We start from the raw sequence: 21,507 nt of genomic DNA, 5'->3' as shown, positions 1-21,507 counted from the left end.
TATTGGAGAGGCTCTTTCTCTATTTTAAGGTGCCATCTTCCTCTGGTTATTAGACAGTACACAATAGGATACAATCCCTGATGGTTATCGATCAGTAGAATTCTAAACATTTTAGCCAGATATGTTTTTCATATACTCCCTTTAAGGCTGGATTAACATTTGCGGTTGTATCCGCAGCGTTTATGCCGCATTCATTCGCATGCGTCGTGTTTTCCTATCTATAACGTTGTGGACGCAGGTATATGCGTTCGTATGCTTTCAGCCACGTTTTACTACGCATGCGTCATTTTGTGTTTTTCAGCGGGGCACGGCTAACGCAAAATGTTGCAATTTTGGAGGCGGCAGTTTGCCGCCGCCTGACCTTTACTGCTGCTTGCGTAAGGAATGCGTCAAAACAATGCATTACAGTCTATGAGAACACATGCTTACGCTAGTACACGTGTTCATTAGCATTTCCGTACGCATGTGTTTTTCCTGGTTAAACCTGTCTAGACACTGGTTAGCCACCCCCACACCTAGATAGATAAAAAGAGGGGCTGGGCAGTCATTGTCCATTACGCTACAGACACTGGAGACTGAAAGAGCAGAGAAGACATCACTGAATTCAAGCCAAATGTAAGTATACAACCTAATGTCTGTATGTCTTTTGTAATTTTACTCCCTGCAGTCTGTAATGTTCTGTCTTGCAGCATTCTTCAGCATGGCCTCTAGCCCTGAGCACACAGGACAGGATTCGAAGTGATAGGAGCAGCAGAGGGAGGCACAAGGATCGGTGGGCAGATGGCATTTAAGTTTTTTTTTTTGTTGTTTTTTTTTGGACTGTTGCTAGTTTTTCTGCCTTTTTTTGTTTCTTGGAGTGTTACTATTTTTTCTGCCTTTTTTTTTTCCCTTGACTGTTGCTAGTCTTTCGGCTTCTTTTTTTTTCTTGGAGTGTTGCTAGTTTTTCTGCCTTTTTTTGGGGGGAGGGGGGATTTTCCTTGTTTTATCTTGACAACAGTAATGTTTTTTTTCATTTCTAGGTTCCACAATGGAAGGAGGACTACATTGACAATGTTCATCCTCATCTCCCTCGATGAGGAGAGAGTCGCCCTGAGGGACACCCGACATCGTGACCACTCGGACATGGTGGTGCTTCGACGGCAGGGGAATGAGGTGGCCAAAGAGCTGATGAATGACTGGGACAACGCTACGCCAAGAGCCAGAAAGGACTTTCGTATGTATTGCAATGTGGTCTGACCCGGCAGTGAACCTGTAAAGGCTGTGAGCACACAACCGTGTGTGATGCGATAAACTCCTGCGAGTTTCTTGCATCACACACGGTTGTGTGCTCACGGCATGAGGTGCATTGTTTAACCCTTTTTTTTTTTATCCCCCTTCACAGTGACCAGAGTCAGAACCCGGTGGCGTTCGATGAAGGATCGCTTCAATAAGGACCTCAGACACGAGAACCAGGCTTGCAGTGGCAGTGGTGGTGCAGCAAGGCTTAGGAAGTACATGTATCACCGTATGCTGGCTTTCCTGAGGCCTATCCTTGCTCAGAGAACGTAAGTATTTTTGTGTTGTATTCCATTGTGTTGTGTTCCCTAATCTGATGTTTTCTATTCCACAGGAGTTGGCGCTTGTACAATTTGTTGTTTTGTGGTACTAATGTTTGGCTTTTCTTTTCACAGCACCTGGAGCAGCACCCTGGAACCTGGTTTGTCCTCTGGAGCGGTCCTTCAACGAACAGCCTCGGGGCAGTCCCAGCCATCCACCAGCGACACAGCAAGTAGGCCTGTGTCACAAGCTGAAGAACAGACAGCTGGCCCATCAGGTCTTCCCCTGTCCCAGGCCTTCTGCGCCTCTATTTTTAATGTTGCATCTTCCCGACAGCGGCAGAAGGCCTCGGACAGGACAGTCAAGCCCAAGTTTCTACACTTGAGCTCGGTTTTCCAGGATGGCATGAAGTCGGTGGTAGATAGACTGGAAAGTGTTAGGAGCCATGTTGACATACTTTTCCAGTCTGTCCACCAGCGACTTAACCGTCTGCAAACCGACATACAGAGGTCAGAACATAATTTTTCTACGGCCATTGAACAGGGCATGGCGGAAAACCTTACGCCTGAACTTCAGCTGAATGTGATGCAGGCCTGCAATGCTGCATATGGTCAAGCTATGCAGCAGACTCGGTTGTACCCCCTGGCACTGGTTTTTCCCACTGTGCCACCAGTTACCCGGTTCACAGCTCTGTCACGTTCTGCTGCATACCTCTGTATGACCACCACCATGCCAAGTCCTGCCGCCATCCACTACAGTGCCTCCACCATGCTGAGTGCAGTGGATAGCCACTCCACCACCATGCCTAGTCCTGCTCCTGCACGGATTCCCACCGCCACCATTACCCGGAGTCCTGATCAAGCAACACCGTCCACCTCCACAATCACTCAGGTTCCAGCACCATCTAGGCTGTCCACCAGCTCCCAAATACCGGGTCGTGATTCCTCCACCGCCACCATGCCTTCTCATCCAACAACTCCAAGGAGTAGAAGGACAAGCAGCCACCCAACACATGGGAGACAGAAAAAAAAGAAAAAGGAACCGAGGCAGGAAAGTACAGTGGTGCTCCCTCCACCACCCTCACCTCCCAATGTGTCTGTTATATCCAATTTGTCCCTCTCTTCTAATGTGTCTCTTCCATACCATGTTTCCACTCCTAATGTGTCCACATCCATCCTTGATCTCCCAGACCCCACACATCTAGTAGCCCTTTCCTATGGAACCCCTTCAGCATCCACCCCAAACCAATCCTCCTGTCTGCACACCCCCGTGGTCCGTAACATTTCCCCCTCAGTCTGTAAAAAAAACAAAAATAAATTTTATTTTTGTAAATAAAACTTTTTGTTGTTTGCCCCATACCACTGTTTGGTCTTTGTCTCTTTCGTCGCCGGCAACATACACTGTGCGCTGTCAACACACAAATCATCGAATACACACACTCTGTTTTACTCTGTCGCCTCATTGGGGGACACAGAACCATGGGTGTTATGCTGCTGTCCACTAGGAGGCGACACTATGCATAATCTGAAAAAGATTAACTTTGGCTTCTCCTCTGCAGTATACACCCCTGGACGGCGTCAGCCTTCTCCAGTTTTTGCTTATTGTCGCATAGGAGGCACACCTAGATTTTTTCCCTTTTTTTAAAAAAATTTTTCTGTTTTTTTCCTGACGGATTACAGATGAAGAAAAGTGGGTCTCCTGAGAGACCCCCGGCATGGCTCCTTCCTCGGCCCCTATTATAGGGTGCCCGGTTGAAGTTGAAGTGGCTATTCCCTATGTCGCTCCTTCCCCAGTCCCTCGGGTACTGGTTCGAAGTTGAGATCCCCCTCCTTCCCCAACCTCTTTGGGGTCTGGGTTGAGGTTGAGGCGAGGATGAAGACCCCTGATGGTGACAGACGCACCCTCCTTAATCCCCCTCTGGGGGCATTAAGTTGAGACACCACAGGTATGGTCTACATTATATAAGGCAGCATTCTGCAGCTTAAACAGCCGGGGACCCCAGCCTCGCTGTGGGCTCCTGTTGGGGCCGGGGAAGAGTGCAGACAGACATGGCACATACAGAGACAGGGCTCCCTGCTCCCCTGTCTCTGCGGCAGCACCGGCTCCATAGCGCCTCAGGCTGCTGGCCTCACCGCTACTCTGTCTCTCAATCCGGGGGGGATCTGATTCAGATCCGACCCCCTCCCGGACATCCGTTCCGGCCTGGAGCCCTCCTGGGCATCAGGCTTCTAATTTAGACCGCGGCTTCGGCCTAGCTGAAGCCGCCGCCTTCTCCCCGGCCCGCCTCCCGGATGACGATTATGACACTCTATAGTGTCATAGAAGGGGCAGATCGAGGCAGAAAGGGCGCGTTTTTACATAGCCCTGCGCGCCCTTTTCAGCTCTCCGCCCCCTTCTTCTCCTCCTCAGCATCCCGGTGGCAATCTTTGCTTCAAGCCATCCCTGACAGGATGCCCACAGCAACGTCAGCAGTCTCCGGGGGGCACAGGACTGTGATTTGTCTGCGCTGGACCTAGGGGCACACTGGTGGGGTAAGATCAAAGCTGGGTCCTCTTTACTCAGCTGTGAATCCATATCACCTATAAGGCTCTCCTATAGACTCATCTGCGCAGCCACCCATGTAGGGTCCCTGATAGCCAGCCTCTGTGCACTATGCCGGGCTCGAGAAAGAGAACCAGGCAGGACTGTTTTTATGCATTCTGCACAGCCTGCAAAACCACTCTCCCCAGTGGTAGCACGTACCCGCATTTCCAGGATTGCATCCAAAACACTGGGTCAGAACCCCAGGAAGCCCCTACCAATGCTTCAGCGTCGGCTACTACGCCGGAATGGGCTGCTCAGATGTCGCAGTCTATGACACAATCCATAGTTAATCTAACCTCCACACTGCTGCAGGCTCTGCAGGGGCATGTCTCGGCTATGAACGTTACCCAGCAAAAGGATAGCTTGTCTCGGGAACTTTTTCCGACACTCACAGACATAAGCGAACCCACAGGTCGCGGTCATCTGCGTCATCTCATAGCACACGGTCATCTCCCTCCAGGGAGAGACACCGTGATTACAGGTCACCTAGACCGTCCCCTACCAGAGACAGACAACGCAGATCCCCACATCGATCTCCAACCACAGCAGACCTCCACTCCATTTTGCCCACCAGGGAACGCCTTAGTGACACGCAGGATTCGGGAGGCATCTATGACTCCGACTCAGACAACGAAACGGAGAGGTCTGCGGTACCTTGTCCCCCTAGCACTACAGCGCTAGTTGAGGACATAGTCTCTTCCATCCACCGGGTGCTGGAAATTTCTGATCCAACCACGGAAGCCCCAGAACACAAAATTTGCTTTAAAAGTTTCCTGAAACCACCTAAGGTCTTCCCTAATCACCCGGAGTTTCAGACGATACTTACTAAACAGTTCTCGCAGCCTTAGAAGAAATTTGCCAATCGCAAATATTTAGAAGCAAGGTACCCCTTCCCAGAGAAGGACACCAAAGGGTGGACCCCCCAGTCTCTAGGCTAGCAGCACAGACCCTACTCTCACTGCCAGATAGCTCAACCCTCAGGGACGCAGCAAACCGGCAGGTAGAACGCATGGCCCGTTCAGTTTTCGAAGCGGCAGGGGCCTCCCTGGCCCCCGCGTTCGCTTCAGTTTGGGCGGCCAAGGCCATTCTGGCTTGGGCCAAAGCATTGCAAGAGGGTCTTCAAGCTTCAAATCCCAGGCTTTCGGACCAAGCGGTTCAAATAGCAGTTGTAGCAGATTACATGCTTCATGCAGCCCTGGACTCTGCAAGAGGTGTAGCGGGGATAGCAGCAAACGCCATCAGGATCTGGCGTATCCTCTGGCTGAGGGAATGGAAAGCGGATGCGGCCTCAAAAAAGTCCCTCACGCATCCCTCGTACCTTAGTGGACGACTTTTTTGTGAAAAGTTGGACACAATGATATCCAACGCCACTGGGGGTAAGAGTACCTCTCTCCCGCAGCTGAAACCTAAATGCACTTTCAAACGGCAAAACCAAACATGATTCCGATCCTTTCGGAATTCTTCGGGCTGGTCCGTCTCGCGACCAGCACAAAATCGTAACCGCTCTCCATGCAGGGACAACCCATGGGCTGTGCAGAGGCCGGACAGGACCTGGCAGTCGAAAGTAGGCCAAACGAAACCCAAGGGAGGAAAACCTCAGAACGTCGCTTCATCATGACTCACGAACTCCGGAAGACACACCACCAGTCGGCGGGCGACTTCTACTCTTTCAGCAAGTCTGGCTGCCTGTTACAGAAGACAGGTGGGTCAGGGAAATAGTGTCTTCCGGATACAAGATAGAGTTCACTTCCAGTCCACCGAACCGGTTCTTCCTTTCTGTTCCATCAAAACCACCAGACAAGGCTCGTGCCTTTCACCAAGGCGGTCTTCTCTCTCCTTCAAGCAGGAGTCGTAGTACCGGTTCCCGTGAATGAATGCTTCCGAGGGTTCTACTTCAATCTATTCGTAGTCCCCAAGAAAGGAGGCAGCGTCCGGCCCATACTAGACCTGAAACAGCTCAACAAATATGTATGGGTCCGTCATTTTCGCATGGAGTCCCTTTGGTCCATCATTGCGTCCATGGAGCAGGGAGAATATCTCGCCTCCATAGATATACAAGACGCATACCTGCACATACCAATTGCTTCCGCCCATCAACGGTTTCTCAGGTTCGCGATCAACCAGGACCACTACCAGTTCGTGGCTCTCCCGTGGCTCTTGCCACGGCTCCAAGAACGTTTACCAAGGTCATGGCAGCTACCATGGACGTTCTACACTCCAGAGGCATTGTAGTCGTTCCATACCTGGACGACCTTCTCATCAAGGCTTCCACCTTCAAGGACTGCGAGGACAGTGTCTCAATCACAATCGACACTCTGAGTCGCCTGGACTGGTTAGTCAACCTACAAAAGTCATCGACTACCCCGAGTCAGGCCCTGACCTTCCTGGGGATGCTATTCAGCACTTCCAGAGGTCTGGTGCTCCTACCCAGGGACAAGACACTGGCTGTCCGTCTGGTAGTCTGCATACTCCTCCGTAATCCTCCTTGATCCCTCCAGTTTGCCATGAGAGTCCTCGGCAGGATGGCAGCAGCAATGGAGGCATTACCATTTGCCCAGTTTCACCTCAGGCCTCTTCAACTTGTCATCCTCAAGTCTTGGGACAGGAATCCCTTCTCCCTCGACAGGGAATTCCGGTTGACATCGTCAACCAGGAGGTCCCTACACTGGTGGCTCAAGCCAACTTCGCTTGCAAGAGGAAAATCTTTTCTCTCAGGTCACTGGAAGGTCCTGACCACCGATGCAAGCCTGACAGGTTGGGGTGCGGGGCACCTACATCACAGGATACAAGGCAAGTGGTCACCAGCGGAAAAGACCTTGCCCATCAATATTCTGGAAATTCGGGCCATCTTCCTGGCACTGAGAGCCTTTCTTCGCTTGCCGGCAGCCACTCACATAAGAATACAGTCGGACAATGCCACGGTGGTGGCATATGTGAATCACCAAGGCGGGACCCGCAGTGCCCAGGCGATGAAAGAAGTGGCACATATCCTCCACTGGGCGGAAGAGACGAGGTCGGTACTCTCAGCTGTCCACATCCCGGGTGTGGACAACTGGGAAGCAGACTTCCTCAGCAGACAAGGAATGGACGCGGGGGAATGGTCTCTCCATCCCAAAATTTTTCACCAGATCTGCCATCGCTGGGGGACCCCGGACGTGGACCTAATGGCATTCCATTTCAATGCCAAGGTCTCCAATTTCATGGCCAGGACACGCGACCCGCGGTCGCTCGGAGTGGATGCCCTGGTGCAGGACTGGACCCAGTTCCAGCTTCTGTACATTTTTCCACCCATCCCCCTGATCTCCGGAGTCGTGAGGAAGATCAAACAAGAGGAAGTTCCAACCATCCTGATCGCGCCGGACTGGCCCAGAAGTACATGGAACGCCGACGTCGTGCAACTTACAGCAGACGCCCCCTGGCTTCTCCCCAACCGTCACGACCTTCTGTCACAAGGTCCATTCTACCATCTGAACTCAGGGGCTCTCAATTTGACGGCGTGGTCCTTGAAACCTGGGTTCTAACCCAAGCAGGGCTCTCGCCAGACGTCATCACAACCATGATCAGAGCAAGAAAGCCAGCCTCCGCCAATATTTATTATCGTACCTGGAGAGCTTTCTTTACCTGGTGTGAATCCCGTGGACAGGTCCCACTCCCTTATTCCCTCCCGAAGGTGCTGGGTTTTCTTCAATCGGGCCTGGACGCTGGGCTATCCCTAGGCTCGCTTAAGAGCCAGGTGTCAGCGCTTTCAGTGCTTTTCCAAAGGCGTATTGCTAACAAGCCGCAAGTAAGGACTCTTCTCCAGGGAGTTTTACGATTGGTTCCCCCCTACAGACGCCCACTGGAAATGTGGGATCTCAACCTGGTCATGACAGCATTACAGGCACCACCTTTCGAACCCCTTAAGGAAGTCCCACTCCGCATCCTGTCACAGAAAGTGGTTTTTCTGGTGGCAATCACCTCGCTGCGTCAGCACTCTCCTGCAGACGGCCTTTCCTAGCTTTTCACCAGGACAAGGTGGTTCTCTGTACAGTACCATCCTTTCTTCCGAAGGTTGTGTCCACCTTCCACCTCAATGAAGAAATTTCACTGCCATCCCTTTGCCCGGTTCCGGTTCATAGAGTGGAGAAGGCTCTGCATACGCTTGACCTCGTCAGGGCATTACGTATATACGTGTCTAGGACTGCACCCTTCCGGAAGTCTGATTCCCTTTTCCTTCTTCCGGAGGGCTTCGCAAGGGTCTGCCGGCTTCCAAAGCTACCCTTGCCAGGTGGATCAAGTCCACCATACAAGAGGCTTACCGACTTAACAATTCCCCTCTTCCGGCCGGTATCACGGCACACTCTACGCGGGTAGTAGGGGCATCCTGGGCCATTCGGCACCAGGCTTCGGCACAAGTGTGTAAGGCGGCCACTGGGACTAGCCTACACACGTTTACGAAAAACTACAGTGTTCATACCCAGTCCTCAGCGGATGCGAGCCTGGGTAGACGGGTTCTGCAGGCGCAGTGCCCCAAGTTTAGGGACCTGCTAGCACAATATTCGTCCATTGCTTCCCACCCAGGGATTGCTTTGGGACGTCCCATGTTTCTGTGTCCCCCAATGAGGCGACAGAGTAAAAGATATTTTTGTGCACTCACCGTAAAATCTCTTTCTCTTAGCCTCTAATTGGGGGACACAGCTCCCACTCTGTTTCCCTTACGGGCCATTGTTTACGGTTGAGTTCTCATATTGTTCTTTGAGCTCGTACATAGTAGCCTTCTTACAGGCATGGTTATGTTATTTCTGTTACGTTCCTCCTAATGCTTTTGCACAAAACTGGAGAAGGCTGACGCCGTCCAGGGGTGTATACTGCAGAGGAGGAGCCAAAGTTAATATTTTTCAGATTATGCATAGTGTCGCCTCCTAGTGGACAGCAGCATAACTCAAATGGTTCTGTGTCCCCCCAATTAGAGGCTAAGAGAAAGAGATTTTACAGTGAGTACACAAAAATCTCCTTTTTTTCCACCTCATAGCTCCATGAAACACAATTTTTGTTTTAATTTTTGTTTTTTTTCTCATGTAAAAGCTATGTGGTAAAAAAACAAAACAAAAGGGACCTTATAATCCTCACCCCCCCCTCCAAAAAAAAAGTAAACAACAGAAATTGTCAAGGGTCTGCAATACTCACCTGCCCAGGTGTAAGTACTATTACAGTCAGGTAATAGTGCTGTATTTTTTGGCATCCTGATTGCAGTAGTTCTTACACACGGGCTGATGAGTAAAATTATGCGGTACATTTCCTCCATCATCTATTCAGTGTGCATTAATATATTGAAGTATAATGCAGACTGAAGAGATGATGGAGCTCATGAGAAGCAACCATAGCACTCACACAGAGAACAAGTGAAGTGTAAAGCATGGAAACAAAAAGTAAACAGGTGTTGTACAAATTTTTTTTAATATAAAATAAAATGTAAAATACAGGTAAACATTGAAAAGACCCTAACATTACATACAATTTAAACATTAAACCATTGCATCTTGCCATGCCACATGTCCAACATCAGAAACAAAGTAGTCCGCGAATGTATCCCTCATTTCGGCAACTTCCCTTGTTGACCTCAGAGGGTGATGCTGGTAATCTGGCAATGGGTTAGCAACTGGTTCGTCTAGTTCAAAGGATGGTCGTTCTTTAACCATTATGTAATTGTGGAGAACCATACAAGCCTTGACGACCTCATCGACTGTTTGAATTTTCAGATTAATTGATGTCCCTAGAATATCTCCTGGAAAAATTTTTCCAAATAGGAAGCATGCACATAAAAAACGCACACGCATGCAAAAGCGCATAAAAACGCCGCGTTTTTTTGACATCTTGCGTAAGATGATGCGGCTAGAAACTGCTCCGTTTTTAGGCGGTTGCATGCGTTTTTTCATGCGTTCATGATTGCGGACAATACGCAGCGGACTCAACCGCAAATGTGAATCTTACCTGAGAGGAAGCATTTTTTTTGTTGCATTCCAAAAGCCATAACTTTTTCCCATTCACTTTACTGTAAGGGGCTTTGTTTTTTTGTTACAAGATCAGTTGAAATTTTCAGAAGCACTTTTTTGCTATTCAGCTTTTTTTTGAAGGGGTAGGATGGGGGTGAGGGAAAATAAATAAAAAAAAGAATTTCTGCCATTTGGTTTTACTTTTTCCTTTAACGTTGTATTCTGGAAAAAAAAAAACATTTTTCTTTACTTGAGTAATTTCGAGGGAACCTGTTCAGATTCAGCATTTCGGAGAACACACTTTGAGATACTGGCTAGGGATTAAGCATCTCGGCTAACTAGTCCAAGGCAGGTCCTGGTTGACCGCTCCAGTTTACTAGTTGTATAAAGGAGAAACCTGTCCATCAAAGGGATTGCGGCAGGGAGAAGCCAGTCGGAGACCTGCCATGGACCATTCATCCAAGACACACATTCTCATGGTTCTGTCAAGAATATGATGATGGGTTTCCATTGAAATAAAGTGTTAACATCGAATAACTGTTTTAGAGATATCTTATACTAGCTGAAGAGCCCGGCGTTGCCCGGGCATAGTAACTAAATACGGTTAGTTATACAAATTATAATCACAAAACTCAAGATAAAAAGCGGACGGCACCGCTGTTACCGTGTGACTTCAAATGATGTGCGGCATACAGAAGCCCAGCAGCTGGGAATCTCGGGTGCCAGACCTGGAAACAGTCAATCCTGGGAATCCATGCAAAGAGAAAAGGTCGCACTCATCGAGATGAAAGTTTCACTGATTTATTGACATATCATAAACATGTCAAGTCGGGGGAGTGACATAAGGAGTGCAAGAAAGGCTGACAACGGCCGTTTCGCGCTGCTCGAGCGCTTCAACGGCGTTTTGACCCGTTGAAGCGCTCGAGCAGCGCGAAACGGCCATTGTCAGCCTTTCTTGCACTCCTTATGTCACTCCCCCGACTTGACATGTTTATGATATGTCAATAAATCAGTGAAACTTTCATCTCGATGAGTGCGACCTTTTCTCTTTGCATGGATACAAATTATAATGATTATATCTATATATATAAAGCTGAGTGTAGAACCCCGCCCACTCCGCATAGCCACACTCACTCTATTATTCCACATCATCCCGTCAGAACCACCAGACTACTACCCCTAATATCCCACATTATCCCGTCAGCCAGAGCTACCTGACTACTACCACTATTATCCCATATCATCCCGTCAGCCAGAGCCACCGGACTACTACCCCTAATGTCCCATATCGTCCCATCAGCCAGAGCCACCGAACTACTACCACTAATATCCCATATCATCCCGTCAGAGCCACCGGACTACTACCCCTAATATCTCACATATTCCCGTCAAAGCCACCGGACTACTACCTCTAATATCCCACATCATCCCGTCAACCAGAGCCACCGGACAACTACCACTAATATCCCACATCATCCTGTCAGCCTGGGGTCAGAACCAGAGCGCTGAGTGGAACGGTCCTAACTTCCATACCGGGGATCCCTTTAAGAGAGGCCTGACGTCAGAACTAGAGTGCTGAGTGGATTTGCCCTGACTTCCATACCTTTGATTCCTTTAATAAAAGCCTGGGGTCAGAATCAGAGCGCTGAGGGATTTACCCTAACTTCCATACCAAAGATCCTATTAAGAGAGGCCTGGGGTCAGTACCAAAGCGCAGTTTGGATTTGCCCTCACTTCCATACCGGGGATCCCTTTAAGAGGGGCCTGGGGTCAGAACCAGAGATCTGAGTGGAATTGCCCTAACTTCCATACCGGGGATCCTTTTAAGAGAGGCCTGGTGTCAGAACCAAAGCAATGGATGGATTTGCCCTGACTTCCATACCAATGATCCCTTTAATAAAAGCATGGTGTTAGGGCAAATCCCTCAGTGCTCTGATTCTAACACCATGCTTTTATTAAAGGGATCATTGGTATGGAAGTCAGGGCAAATCCATCCATTGCTTTGGTTCTGACACCAGGCCTCTCTTAAAAGGATCAACGGTATGGAAGTTAGGGCAATTCCACTCAGATCTCTGGTTCTGACCCCAGGCCCCTCTTAAAGGGATCCCCGGTATGGAAGTGAGGGCAAATCCAAACTGCGCTTTGGTACTGACCCCAGGCCTCTCTTAATAGGATCTTTGGTATGGAAGTTAGGGTAAATCCCTCAGTGCTCTGATTCTAACTTCCATACCGGAGATCCCTCTAAGAAAGGCCTGGGGTGTTAGGGTTGTGGATCGCACTAAATATAAAATATAAAGAAGTGCGATCGCAACCCGGGGTCCACCATGCAGAGATGGAAACTACTGCTCAGTAATGGCGGAGCGCTAAACATCGGGGGTTAACCGCTGAATCGGTATGTTACCTCACAGAGCCGCTGGAACAAGTACCAGAGCCTGTTTATCCTCACAGGACTCGGCAAGAGAGCGTTAGTGCTAAGACACCTATAGAATGCTGTGCCCTGTTAGAAGTCACGGGGTGCAGCTGAACGTTGCTTACCGCACAGCGCAGCTCTGGTGGATGCCACTAACCAGCCTAAACTCAGGTCTGGAAAGCGCATATGACACACCCGGCGCCGCAACGGATTCTGCAGTACCTGCGGTAGCGTAGTGCCTTAGGTAGATTGGCACACACAGGCGCTAGCCTGTGTGAGGAGCTGGGAGCACTGCGGCGCTAGGCAGTGCCACACAACTCGACGCTGACTCTGAACTCTAAACCCTACTAACATGTGTATCAAAGGGAAGGGGTTTCATAATGAGTCATTCAGCGGTTCACAAGCATCCATCATCACACACATCTCTACCAATTACAGTGTATACTAGCGCATGGCCGTGAGGCAATGCGACTCTTTTATAGCAGCGTCCTTCCGGGACCTTCCTAGTGGTCCAATGGGAGCAGCAATAGGACCTGAGCATGTGACCTCAGACCTCCAATGAGAGGACTTCCCACGGGCATGCTCAGTGGGCTGAAAGAAGGACTTAGTCCCAAGCGCTCCTCACTGCTGGCTATTGCAGGTTACTATAGCTGAACCCTGATTGGCAGCAGTAACCAAGCCAACAGTAGTAGACTGAGCAAGATGCCAGGAACGACGTCTCTGCTGAGCAGGCTCCTCTGCGGCCGGAGAGGAATGGGAGACCGCAGAATGCAAGGATAGGGATTCCTCCTGTGCAGAGGCAGGAACCCGACGCCTAACATGGGGGCAGTACCAAAGTGCAGAGTGGATTTGCCCTCACTTCCGTACCAGGGATCCGTTTAAGAGGGGCCTGGGGTCAGAAACAGAGCGCTTAGTGGAATGGCCCTAACTTCCATACCAATGATCCCTTTACGAGACCATGGGGTCAGACGAACAGAGCTGAGTGGAACGGTCCTAACTTCCATACTGGGGATCCCTTTAAGAGAGGGTTGGGGTCAGAACCAGAGCACTGAGTGGATTTGCCCTGACTTCCGTACCAATGATCCCTTTAATAGAAGCTAGGGGACAAAATCAGAGCGCAGATTGATTTACCCTAACTTCCATACCAGAGATCCCTTTAAGAGGGAAGATTTGCCTATAGGATGGAGGATGTGTGATGGGGAAATGGGCACGGGAGGATTCATTTTGGTCATGTGCTCTCTGCTTCTTTCTGGGGGGCAGACAATGGCTGGGGGCTTATGTTCCAGGGATGCTAGATTTCTCCCACTTGGTCAGTGTCTGCTGAGGTGTTGAGTGGGAAAACTGTTGCTCATAGCAACCAATCACAGCTCAGCTTCTTTTAAACAGCTCTGTCTGGTGAAATGAAAGATGCTTTGTGATTGGTTGGTAATACACACATACATTCAGTTTTATATATATAGATTTGCAGATAAAGAACAACTTTTTGTCATTTATTTTAACAAACTTTATACAGTGTAAATAATTTTGAGAAGAAAAAAATATTCTAAATATATTTTGGATTTTTTTTGCACCCTCCAGGCACTTGAAAGTAATTGAAAATTTGCGCAAGGATAGAGACGAGAGGCTTCAAAATTTTAGAAGTCGAAGTCTCAGCCCCCAGAAACAGCTAAGTGTGTCACAGACGTCGCTGGCATCTCTGAGGGAGTCTGACTTGCCCAGCCGGCGTAGAGAGTACCTGCAGCAGCTCCGCAGGGATGTGGTTGATAATACAAGGTTAGTGCATATTCAGCCTCTACTAAAGAGGACATGTCAACTCTATTTTGCTGCTTCGAGATTGTGAATAAAAATTAAGAATTACCTTTTTGTGTGCATTTTTCCTCTGCTAGTATAAAGTTAACCCACTGGGAAACCTGTGCTGTCAGTAGATTCAAAACTGCACCTGAGTATATGGATGCCCATAAATATGAGATTATCTCCAGTCCATGGTTACAATTGTTTTATTTTAGGCCAATAATTAAAAAATAAAATACTGGGCCGATTCATCACAGCTTTTACTCTAGAATAATGACATGAAAGCTTTGAAAAGTGTGCAAAAATTTGGCAAATGTGGGAGTTACGCGAAAAGGTTGCTACTTTTGGGAGTTTGTACTCCAGTTTGAATCAGCTGCACCAAAATGGGAAAAGCTGAGACAGGGCACCCGCCTGTTCAGTTAATTAAAAATGACGTCTGCATACCAAACAGGCAATCCCTGCATGTGTTGTGCCTGTCGAACAGCAGTGAGACATGCAGCCACGGGGACTCGAGCATATTTTTCGAGCACACTGAAGACATTCGTTTAGCACCGAGCATGGCAGATAACACCGTATCCCAGCACGTTCGCTCATCACTAGTGAGGAATAGTTTGTGTATGGCTGGCAAGCAGATCTCTATAATCATGATTGATCAGCTGTTGAATCATCCAGCCAGTTCACGTCTTTTCTAGATATCTGAAAAGTTAATAAACTTAAAACTTAAACTGAAAAAATTAACCTACTACATATGAATGCTTATCCTTTTAGGATTCAAGAACCAAAGAGTAGAGCACCACAATGTCCTTCTGAAATTGAAGTAATGCTGAAAGATTACCAGAAAGCTCGGGAAGAGGCTAAAACTGAAATTGCTAAAGCAAGGGACAAATTACGAGAAAGGGCCGAGATAGAGAGGAAGCGACTACAACAGGGTAGTTTATCGAAGGTAAGACCGGTGAGGAGACTGCCTAAAGCAATCAAAGGTATCATGCAGACAATCTATAAATCCACCTCGTGAATTATGTTTATTTATCTTGAATTCCAAATTTTCTTGTCTCCCTTGACTGGTCTCGTATTCAGGATTGGGTGAATAGTCTTGTGTTGTAGTTCCTTGCACTGTGCGAGGCTCTATAGAAAACACAGTGCTGTGGCCCTTTTAATGTCAGGCTCTGTGGGGTTGAGGGTAGTGGGATTGCCACCGCTCAGATGGCTAGCTACGATAGCACTATGTCACCATTTTCTGTGGTGGTGGTACAGCTTTAAAAGTGTTTTATGGGCTGAGAAGAAAAGTCTGCAGTCACTCTCTGATACTTGACAATACATGTGCGTTACACTCTGCCTCCATTATTTCACCTAGGGCAGTTCTGCTGTAGTATTACTTAACCTTCTGCATCTGGGCTCAAATGGTCTTTGTCTATCACAATTCTATACATTCCTGATAACGGTATGGGATACTATGAGCCGGATTTATAATTTGTAGTTATATAAAGTCCCTTTTTCTTTTTTGTCTTCTGGTACTCATTGATTTTTTTTTTTGCAACCAATTTTCAAAGTGGCGCGCGTGGTTCATGAATTTTGCACCATTAACCACTTTTGCGACTTCTTAGTGCAAAAAGTAACGTGTTCTGCTAAAATGTTTGCCAAAATTCTAGGCTTAAATAAAATCTCTCTAAGGGAAGGACTGGAGAACATGTGTGCAAAAAGGTTGTAACATATTAAAAAGACACAATTGATCAATCAGCTGGAAACGCCAAACCATGAAAATGATAGACATAAAAACAGACAAGATCATATGAAATAAAATTTAAAAAAGCAGAAATTGAAAACCTGCGCTTCATCCTGGCTTTTACTTGTTTGAATGGTTTGTTTATTTTTACCAAACTCTTACTATACAATATTTCTTATCCTTGGTAGGAAGATACCAAAATGAAGACCCTTGTGAGCACCAGCACTTTATTTACCAATTCCAGCCTCAGTCTGTCATCAGGTCCCACCTCTGGGTATAATAGCGGTATGACCACAACAATTGGTCAGTGCAGCAAAGTCAGCAGCCAGGAGGTGAGTGTTCGCGGTACAATACCATCTGCATTAAAGTAAATACATGCAATAAAACACTTGTGTCTGTATCACCAAAACACGTTTCCTTTTTCCAGTGGACATTAGGTCTGCAACTGATTGGCAGCTTTCTGCTTATGCACAGCGTACAAAGAGATATCCCAGTCAGTAGTGGAGGGCGGTGTTATACCTGAATATAGATAATTACATGGCAGCATGTTTAGTAGTCCTCTAGTGATAATCTCCTACTGATAAAACAGTCATTTTATCAAAACTACAGCAAGAAGCCTAGCAAAGGACACATCACTGAAATCAGGGTCTCTGTTTATACATTGTTCTTCACAAAATTGGTGGCAAAACCTGGTGACATATTCCTTTTAAGTGCAAGTGAGCTAATCAATTTACAGGACCATTGTCCAGCGGTCACGTCAGTAATCCTCGTGCGCACCCGGTAGGAGCCCTGTGACCCACCTCCTACTGTCGGGCATATTCAGTGCCTGTATTAATTAGTGAACGCCGCAATCTGATCGTTAAACGCCGCAACAAGTAAAAAAATAAAAAAAACAATCCAGAATTAGGTTTTTTTTTGCCGCCACGACATTGCAATAAAATGCCCCAAACCTTCTCCCTCAACCCACTTGTTAAGCTTGCATAGAGACCCTACAGTTAGAGGTCAGATGGGAACCATCCACTGACATCTCAGAGTAATAATTAGCTATTTGTGGTTACAGCAGCATGAGCCTCTTGACATGTTGAAATATTTTGCATTTTGTAGACATTGCCAAGAAGTTTGGATCAAGCTCTGGGCTCTGGAAGAGGTCGCTCTGCAGTGAGGAACTTGGACCTTTTCTCTACTAGTGTTTCAGTGCCTGGTATGTGTTAACGTGAACACACCCTTATGTCATCTATAGTGCTTCATTTTAGGGGGGAACATTTTTATTATGCTGATATAGCACCATTAATTCTGCAGCACTTTACAGACCTCATCATCACTGTCCCCTTCAGGGCTCACAATCTATATTCTTTATTAGTATATATATGGAGTGTGGGAGGAAACAGGAGATCTTGGATGAATCCCACGCAAATAGGGGGAGAACATACAGACTCCTTGCAGATGTTGTCCTTGATGGGATTTGAACCCAGGACCCCAGCGCTGCAATGCAACAGTGCTAACCACTGAGCCATTGTGCTATCTTAGTTTAAAGGACCTGTTAAACCCAGAAACACTAATTTGCAGATTAGTGGTAACATGTCGTTAAATAGTGTTTTTAACCCTGTATTAATTTGTTTACTGGAGTAGCAGCTACAGGGAGAAATGAAGTTTTATTTTTCCTGCATCCACTTGTTTCCAGTCATCAAGACAAAGCAAGGACTTATTACAGACATTGCTCACTACAGAATGAGTGCACTGTAAGTGCTCCCTGGTACAATGATTGACAGCCTACTTTGCATTGCGTGTGCATGCAGAGCAGGATGTTAGAAATCTGAGGGGTAGCTTTAAGTAAATGGTGTATCTGGATGTGACTGGATCCCTTTAATGGCTACCATTTATTCCTAGTCTGTAAGCTTATGTCAGGTAGATGAAAAGGCACATTTGCCAAAGTCATGGCAAGAATCATTTTCAACAACGTTGGGCTATATTCACACTGCTGTTTTCTTTAGTTCTTCCATAATTTAATGGCAAGAAAAATGCAGCATGAAGCCCCATTTATAAACCAAAGTGTTACACCCCAATGGATCCCACTATAGGTCCGTTGGTATTGACGGATCCCACACAACACTATGACTTCCATTATTGATGGAAGCCACTATGCAGAAGTGAACCAAACTTTAGCCATCATTTGGATTTTGTCTTGGTATTTGTAACCCAAAACATGAGTGCCCTTGGATATGCCAGGATACAACACCGGTGTCTGATCAAGCGTTTAATCGCTGTGACCCCTGTCGATCACTGGATGCCTTCATTGAGAAAGTACATAAGTAATATACAGAATGCAAAAAGATTAAATAGAGTAGCACTTCAAAAAATGTTAGCCTGTTTCACATGTTTTAGGGGCAATAAACACCTATTTTCTATTAGTTTTTGGAGTGCTGGTCTATTTCATCCCTTTGCATATTCTCTTATTGTTTAACCCTGTATATGCTTGCTTCTCCCCTTAACGGGTATATATTGCAGTGCCGTTTCTTTATGCTTATGTTTTTGTTTTAAGTAATACTAGCTTGGCTCGTGCGAAATTTTCGCACATTGGTCATCGGGGGCGCAGGCAATTTCAGAAAAAGCAAGCTGGTCAAATGTAAATGTATTTCATGAGATGATTAACACAGACAGGTATCTATCTATATATATATATATATATATATATATATATATATATCTGTGTTCCAAATTATTATGCAAAAAGAGTTTAGGAGTGATAAGGTTAGAATTTTTTTGTTTGTCATTTAAACTCATTGATGGTGATGTGTGTCAGGGCTCTTTATATCACTGAAAGCAATTGCAGATACCTGTGCAAATTAGTTTGGCGGGTGTGTCCAAATAAAGGCAAGACTACTTAAGAAGGCTGTTCCACATTATTAAGCAGCCTACATTTTTTGCCAAAATGGGAAAGAAAAAGGATGTGTCGGCTGCTGAGAGGCAACAAATTGTGGAGTATTTAGGTCAAGGCATGACTACAATCAACATTGCCAAGACACTTCATTGTGATCATCGCACAATCAAGAAGTATGTAGCTGATTCCCAGCACACACGTGTGCGTGCTGATAAGGAAAAATTGAGGACTCTTTCCAACAGGCAATTGCGTCAGGTTCAAAGAGCAGCTGCAAAAATGCCTTGTCATAGCAGCAGACAAGTTTTTGAAGCTGCTGGTGCCTCCAACGTCCCCCGAACAACAAGACGCAGGGTCCTTCAGAGGTTTGCAGCTGTGCGTAAGCCATCCTGTCGACCACCTCTATCCACTACACACAAGCAGAAACGGCTCCAGTAGGAGAAACGATACATGAAGACTGACTTCCAAACTGTTTTGTTCACCGATGAGTGCCGTGCAACGCTCGATGGTCCAGATGGATGGAGTGGAGGATGGCTGGTTGATGGACACCCCATGTAGACACGGCTAAGGCGCCAACAAGGAGGAGGTGAAGTAATGTTTTGGGCTGGAATCATGGGGAGAGAGATTGTCAGCCCCTTTAGGATCCCTGAAGGGGTAAAGATGAACTCCATAATCTATGTGGAGTTTCTAAAACAGCACTTCCTGCCATGGTTCAAGAGGAAGAACCGTGCTTTCCGCAGCAAGATGATTTTCATGCATGATAATGCACCGTCTCATTCTGTAAATAACACATCGGCATCTCTGGCTGCTATGGGCATAAAAGAGGACAAACTTATGGTGTGGCCACCATCTTCCCCTGACCTCAACCCCATTGAGAACCTCTGGAGCATCATCAAAAGGAGTGTCTATGATGGCGGGAGGCAGTTCACATCTAAGCAACAGCTTTGGGAGGGTATTCTGTCCACATGCAAAACAATTGAAGCACAAACCATCCAAAAACTGACAAATTCAATGGACGAGAGAGTTCAGAAGCTTCGTTCCAACAAGGGGTCCTATGTGCAAATGTAACATCACCTAGAATAGAATAGTTTTGACTTGAAAACTGTTTGATTTAATTTTGTAATAAGCTGATAATGCTTATAATTTCACAACTGACCATTTTTTTGTTCAAAATAAAAAGGTTGAAAACTCTGCTGTGCATAATAATTTGGAACATGCATTTTGAGTGTTTCTTATTTTTAAAAATATACTGTTTTCATAGGCAGTTTGCTCAAAAACATTGCAATTATACTAGAATATTAGATGACTGGAAAATAACAATGACTGCAATTCATATAGGTAATTTAGAGAAAATATGAGGAAATATTTTTTGCATAATAATTTGGAACACAGTGTATATAGTGCATCAAAAGAAACAACAGAAATAAGGACGGCACAGCTGTTATCGTGACTTGTCAGGTGGTGTGTGGCATACAGAGCGCTGGTATCTGACAGCTTCGGGTCCTGACCTGGAATTCTACAGCGTAGTATTCCAAAGTAAAGAAAGGAGGTCGCATTCAGCGAGCTGATGAAATATGTGGCAGATTTATTGGCACATTAATAACATGTCGGCCAGGGAGTAGATGTGAGGAGTGAAGAAAGAGCTGACAACGGCCGTTTCGCGCTGTCCAAGCGCTTCAACGGGTCATAGTGTGGAAGGAAGTGACGGGTTCATAATGTAATCACATCACCTGGTTCCTCCTCCTTCCACCACTATTGCTTAAATGATGTGAAGACATACACAATTAAAAACATATGACAGTTGTTCACAGTACATAAAAGCACAAACACAAAATATATCCAAATATATCAGAAGCATAGAATCTGGATAAAGAGAAGAAATAATAAAAATGATGCAAAACTCTTATCATTCCATAGCAATGATTACGTGACTCCAAAAGCAAAATGGGAAAAATACCAAGAATGAAATAAATATCTCACAACAATTTCAAAAGTATCATATAAATACCAAGTATATCAAGATTTTTTTTACATTCAAAAAATGTACATATACACTGTGTTCCAAATTATTATGCAAAAAATATTTCCTCATATTTTCTCTAAATTACCTATATGAATTGCAGTCATTGTTATTTTCCAGTCATCTAATAGTCTAGTATATTTGCAATGTTTTTGAACAAACTGCCTATGAAAACAGTATATTTTTAAAAATAATAAACACTCAAAATGCATGTTCCAAATTATTATGTACAGCAGAGTTTTCAACCTTTTTATTTGGAACAAAAAAATGGTCAATTGTGAAATTATAAGCATTATCAGCTTATTACAAAATGAAATCAAACAGTTTTCAAGTCAAAACTTCATTCTAGGTGATGTTACATTTGCACATAGGACCCCTTGTTCGAAAGAAGCTTCTGAACTCTCTCGTCCATTGAATTTGTCAGTTTTTGGATGGTTTGTGCTTCAATTGTTTTGCATGTGGACAGAATACCCTCCCAGAGCTGTTGCTTAGATGTGAACTGCCTCCCGCCATCATATACACTCCTTTTGATGATGCTCCAGAGGTTCTCAATGGGGTTGAGGTCAGGGGAAGATGGTGGCCACACCATAAGTTTGT

General features: G+C 46.2%; 1 protein-coding gene across 1 annotated transcript in view; it reads left to right on the top strand.

Moving 5' to 3' along the window:
- The window catches only part of STARD9 (StAR related lipid transfer domain containing 9), a 292,466-nt gene that overhangs the window by 230,793 nt on the left and 40,166 nt on the right, over positions 1–21,507 (top strand). Inside the window, exons 24-27 of the mRNA XM_073552673.1 lie at positions 14,080–14,274; positions 15,061–15,235; positions 16,204–16,347; positions 17,120–17,216. Coding sequence (XP_073408774.1) covers positions 14,080–14,274; positions 15,061–15,235; positions 16,204–16,347; positions 17,120–17,216 — 611 coding nt within the window. The remainder of the gene's footprint in view (positions 1–14,079; positions 14,275–15,060; positions 15,236–16,203; positions 16,348–17,119; positions 17,217–21,507) is intronic.

Source organism: Dendrobates tinctorius, unplaced genomic scaffold, assembly GCF_039654945.1.
Source record: "Dendrobates tinctorius isolate UK_male_01 unplaced genomic scaffold, ASM3965494v1 ptg000194l, whole genome shotgun sequence".
Classification (NCBI taxonomy): domain Eukaryota; kingdom Metazoa; phylum Chordata; class Amphibia; order Anura; family Dendrobatidae; genus Dendrobates; species Dendrobates tinctorius.
This window is presented reverse-complemented; position numbering and strand designations above follow the sequence as displayed.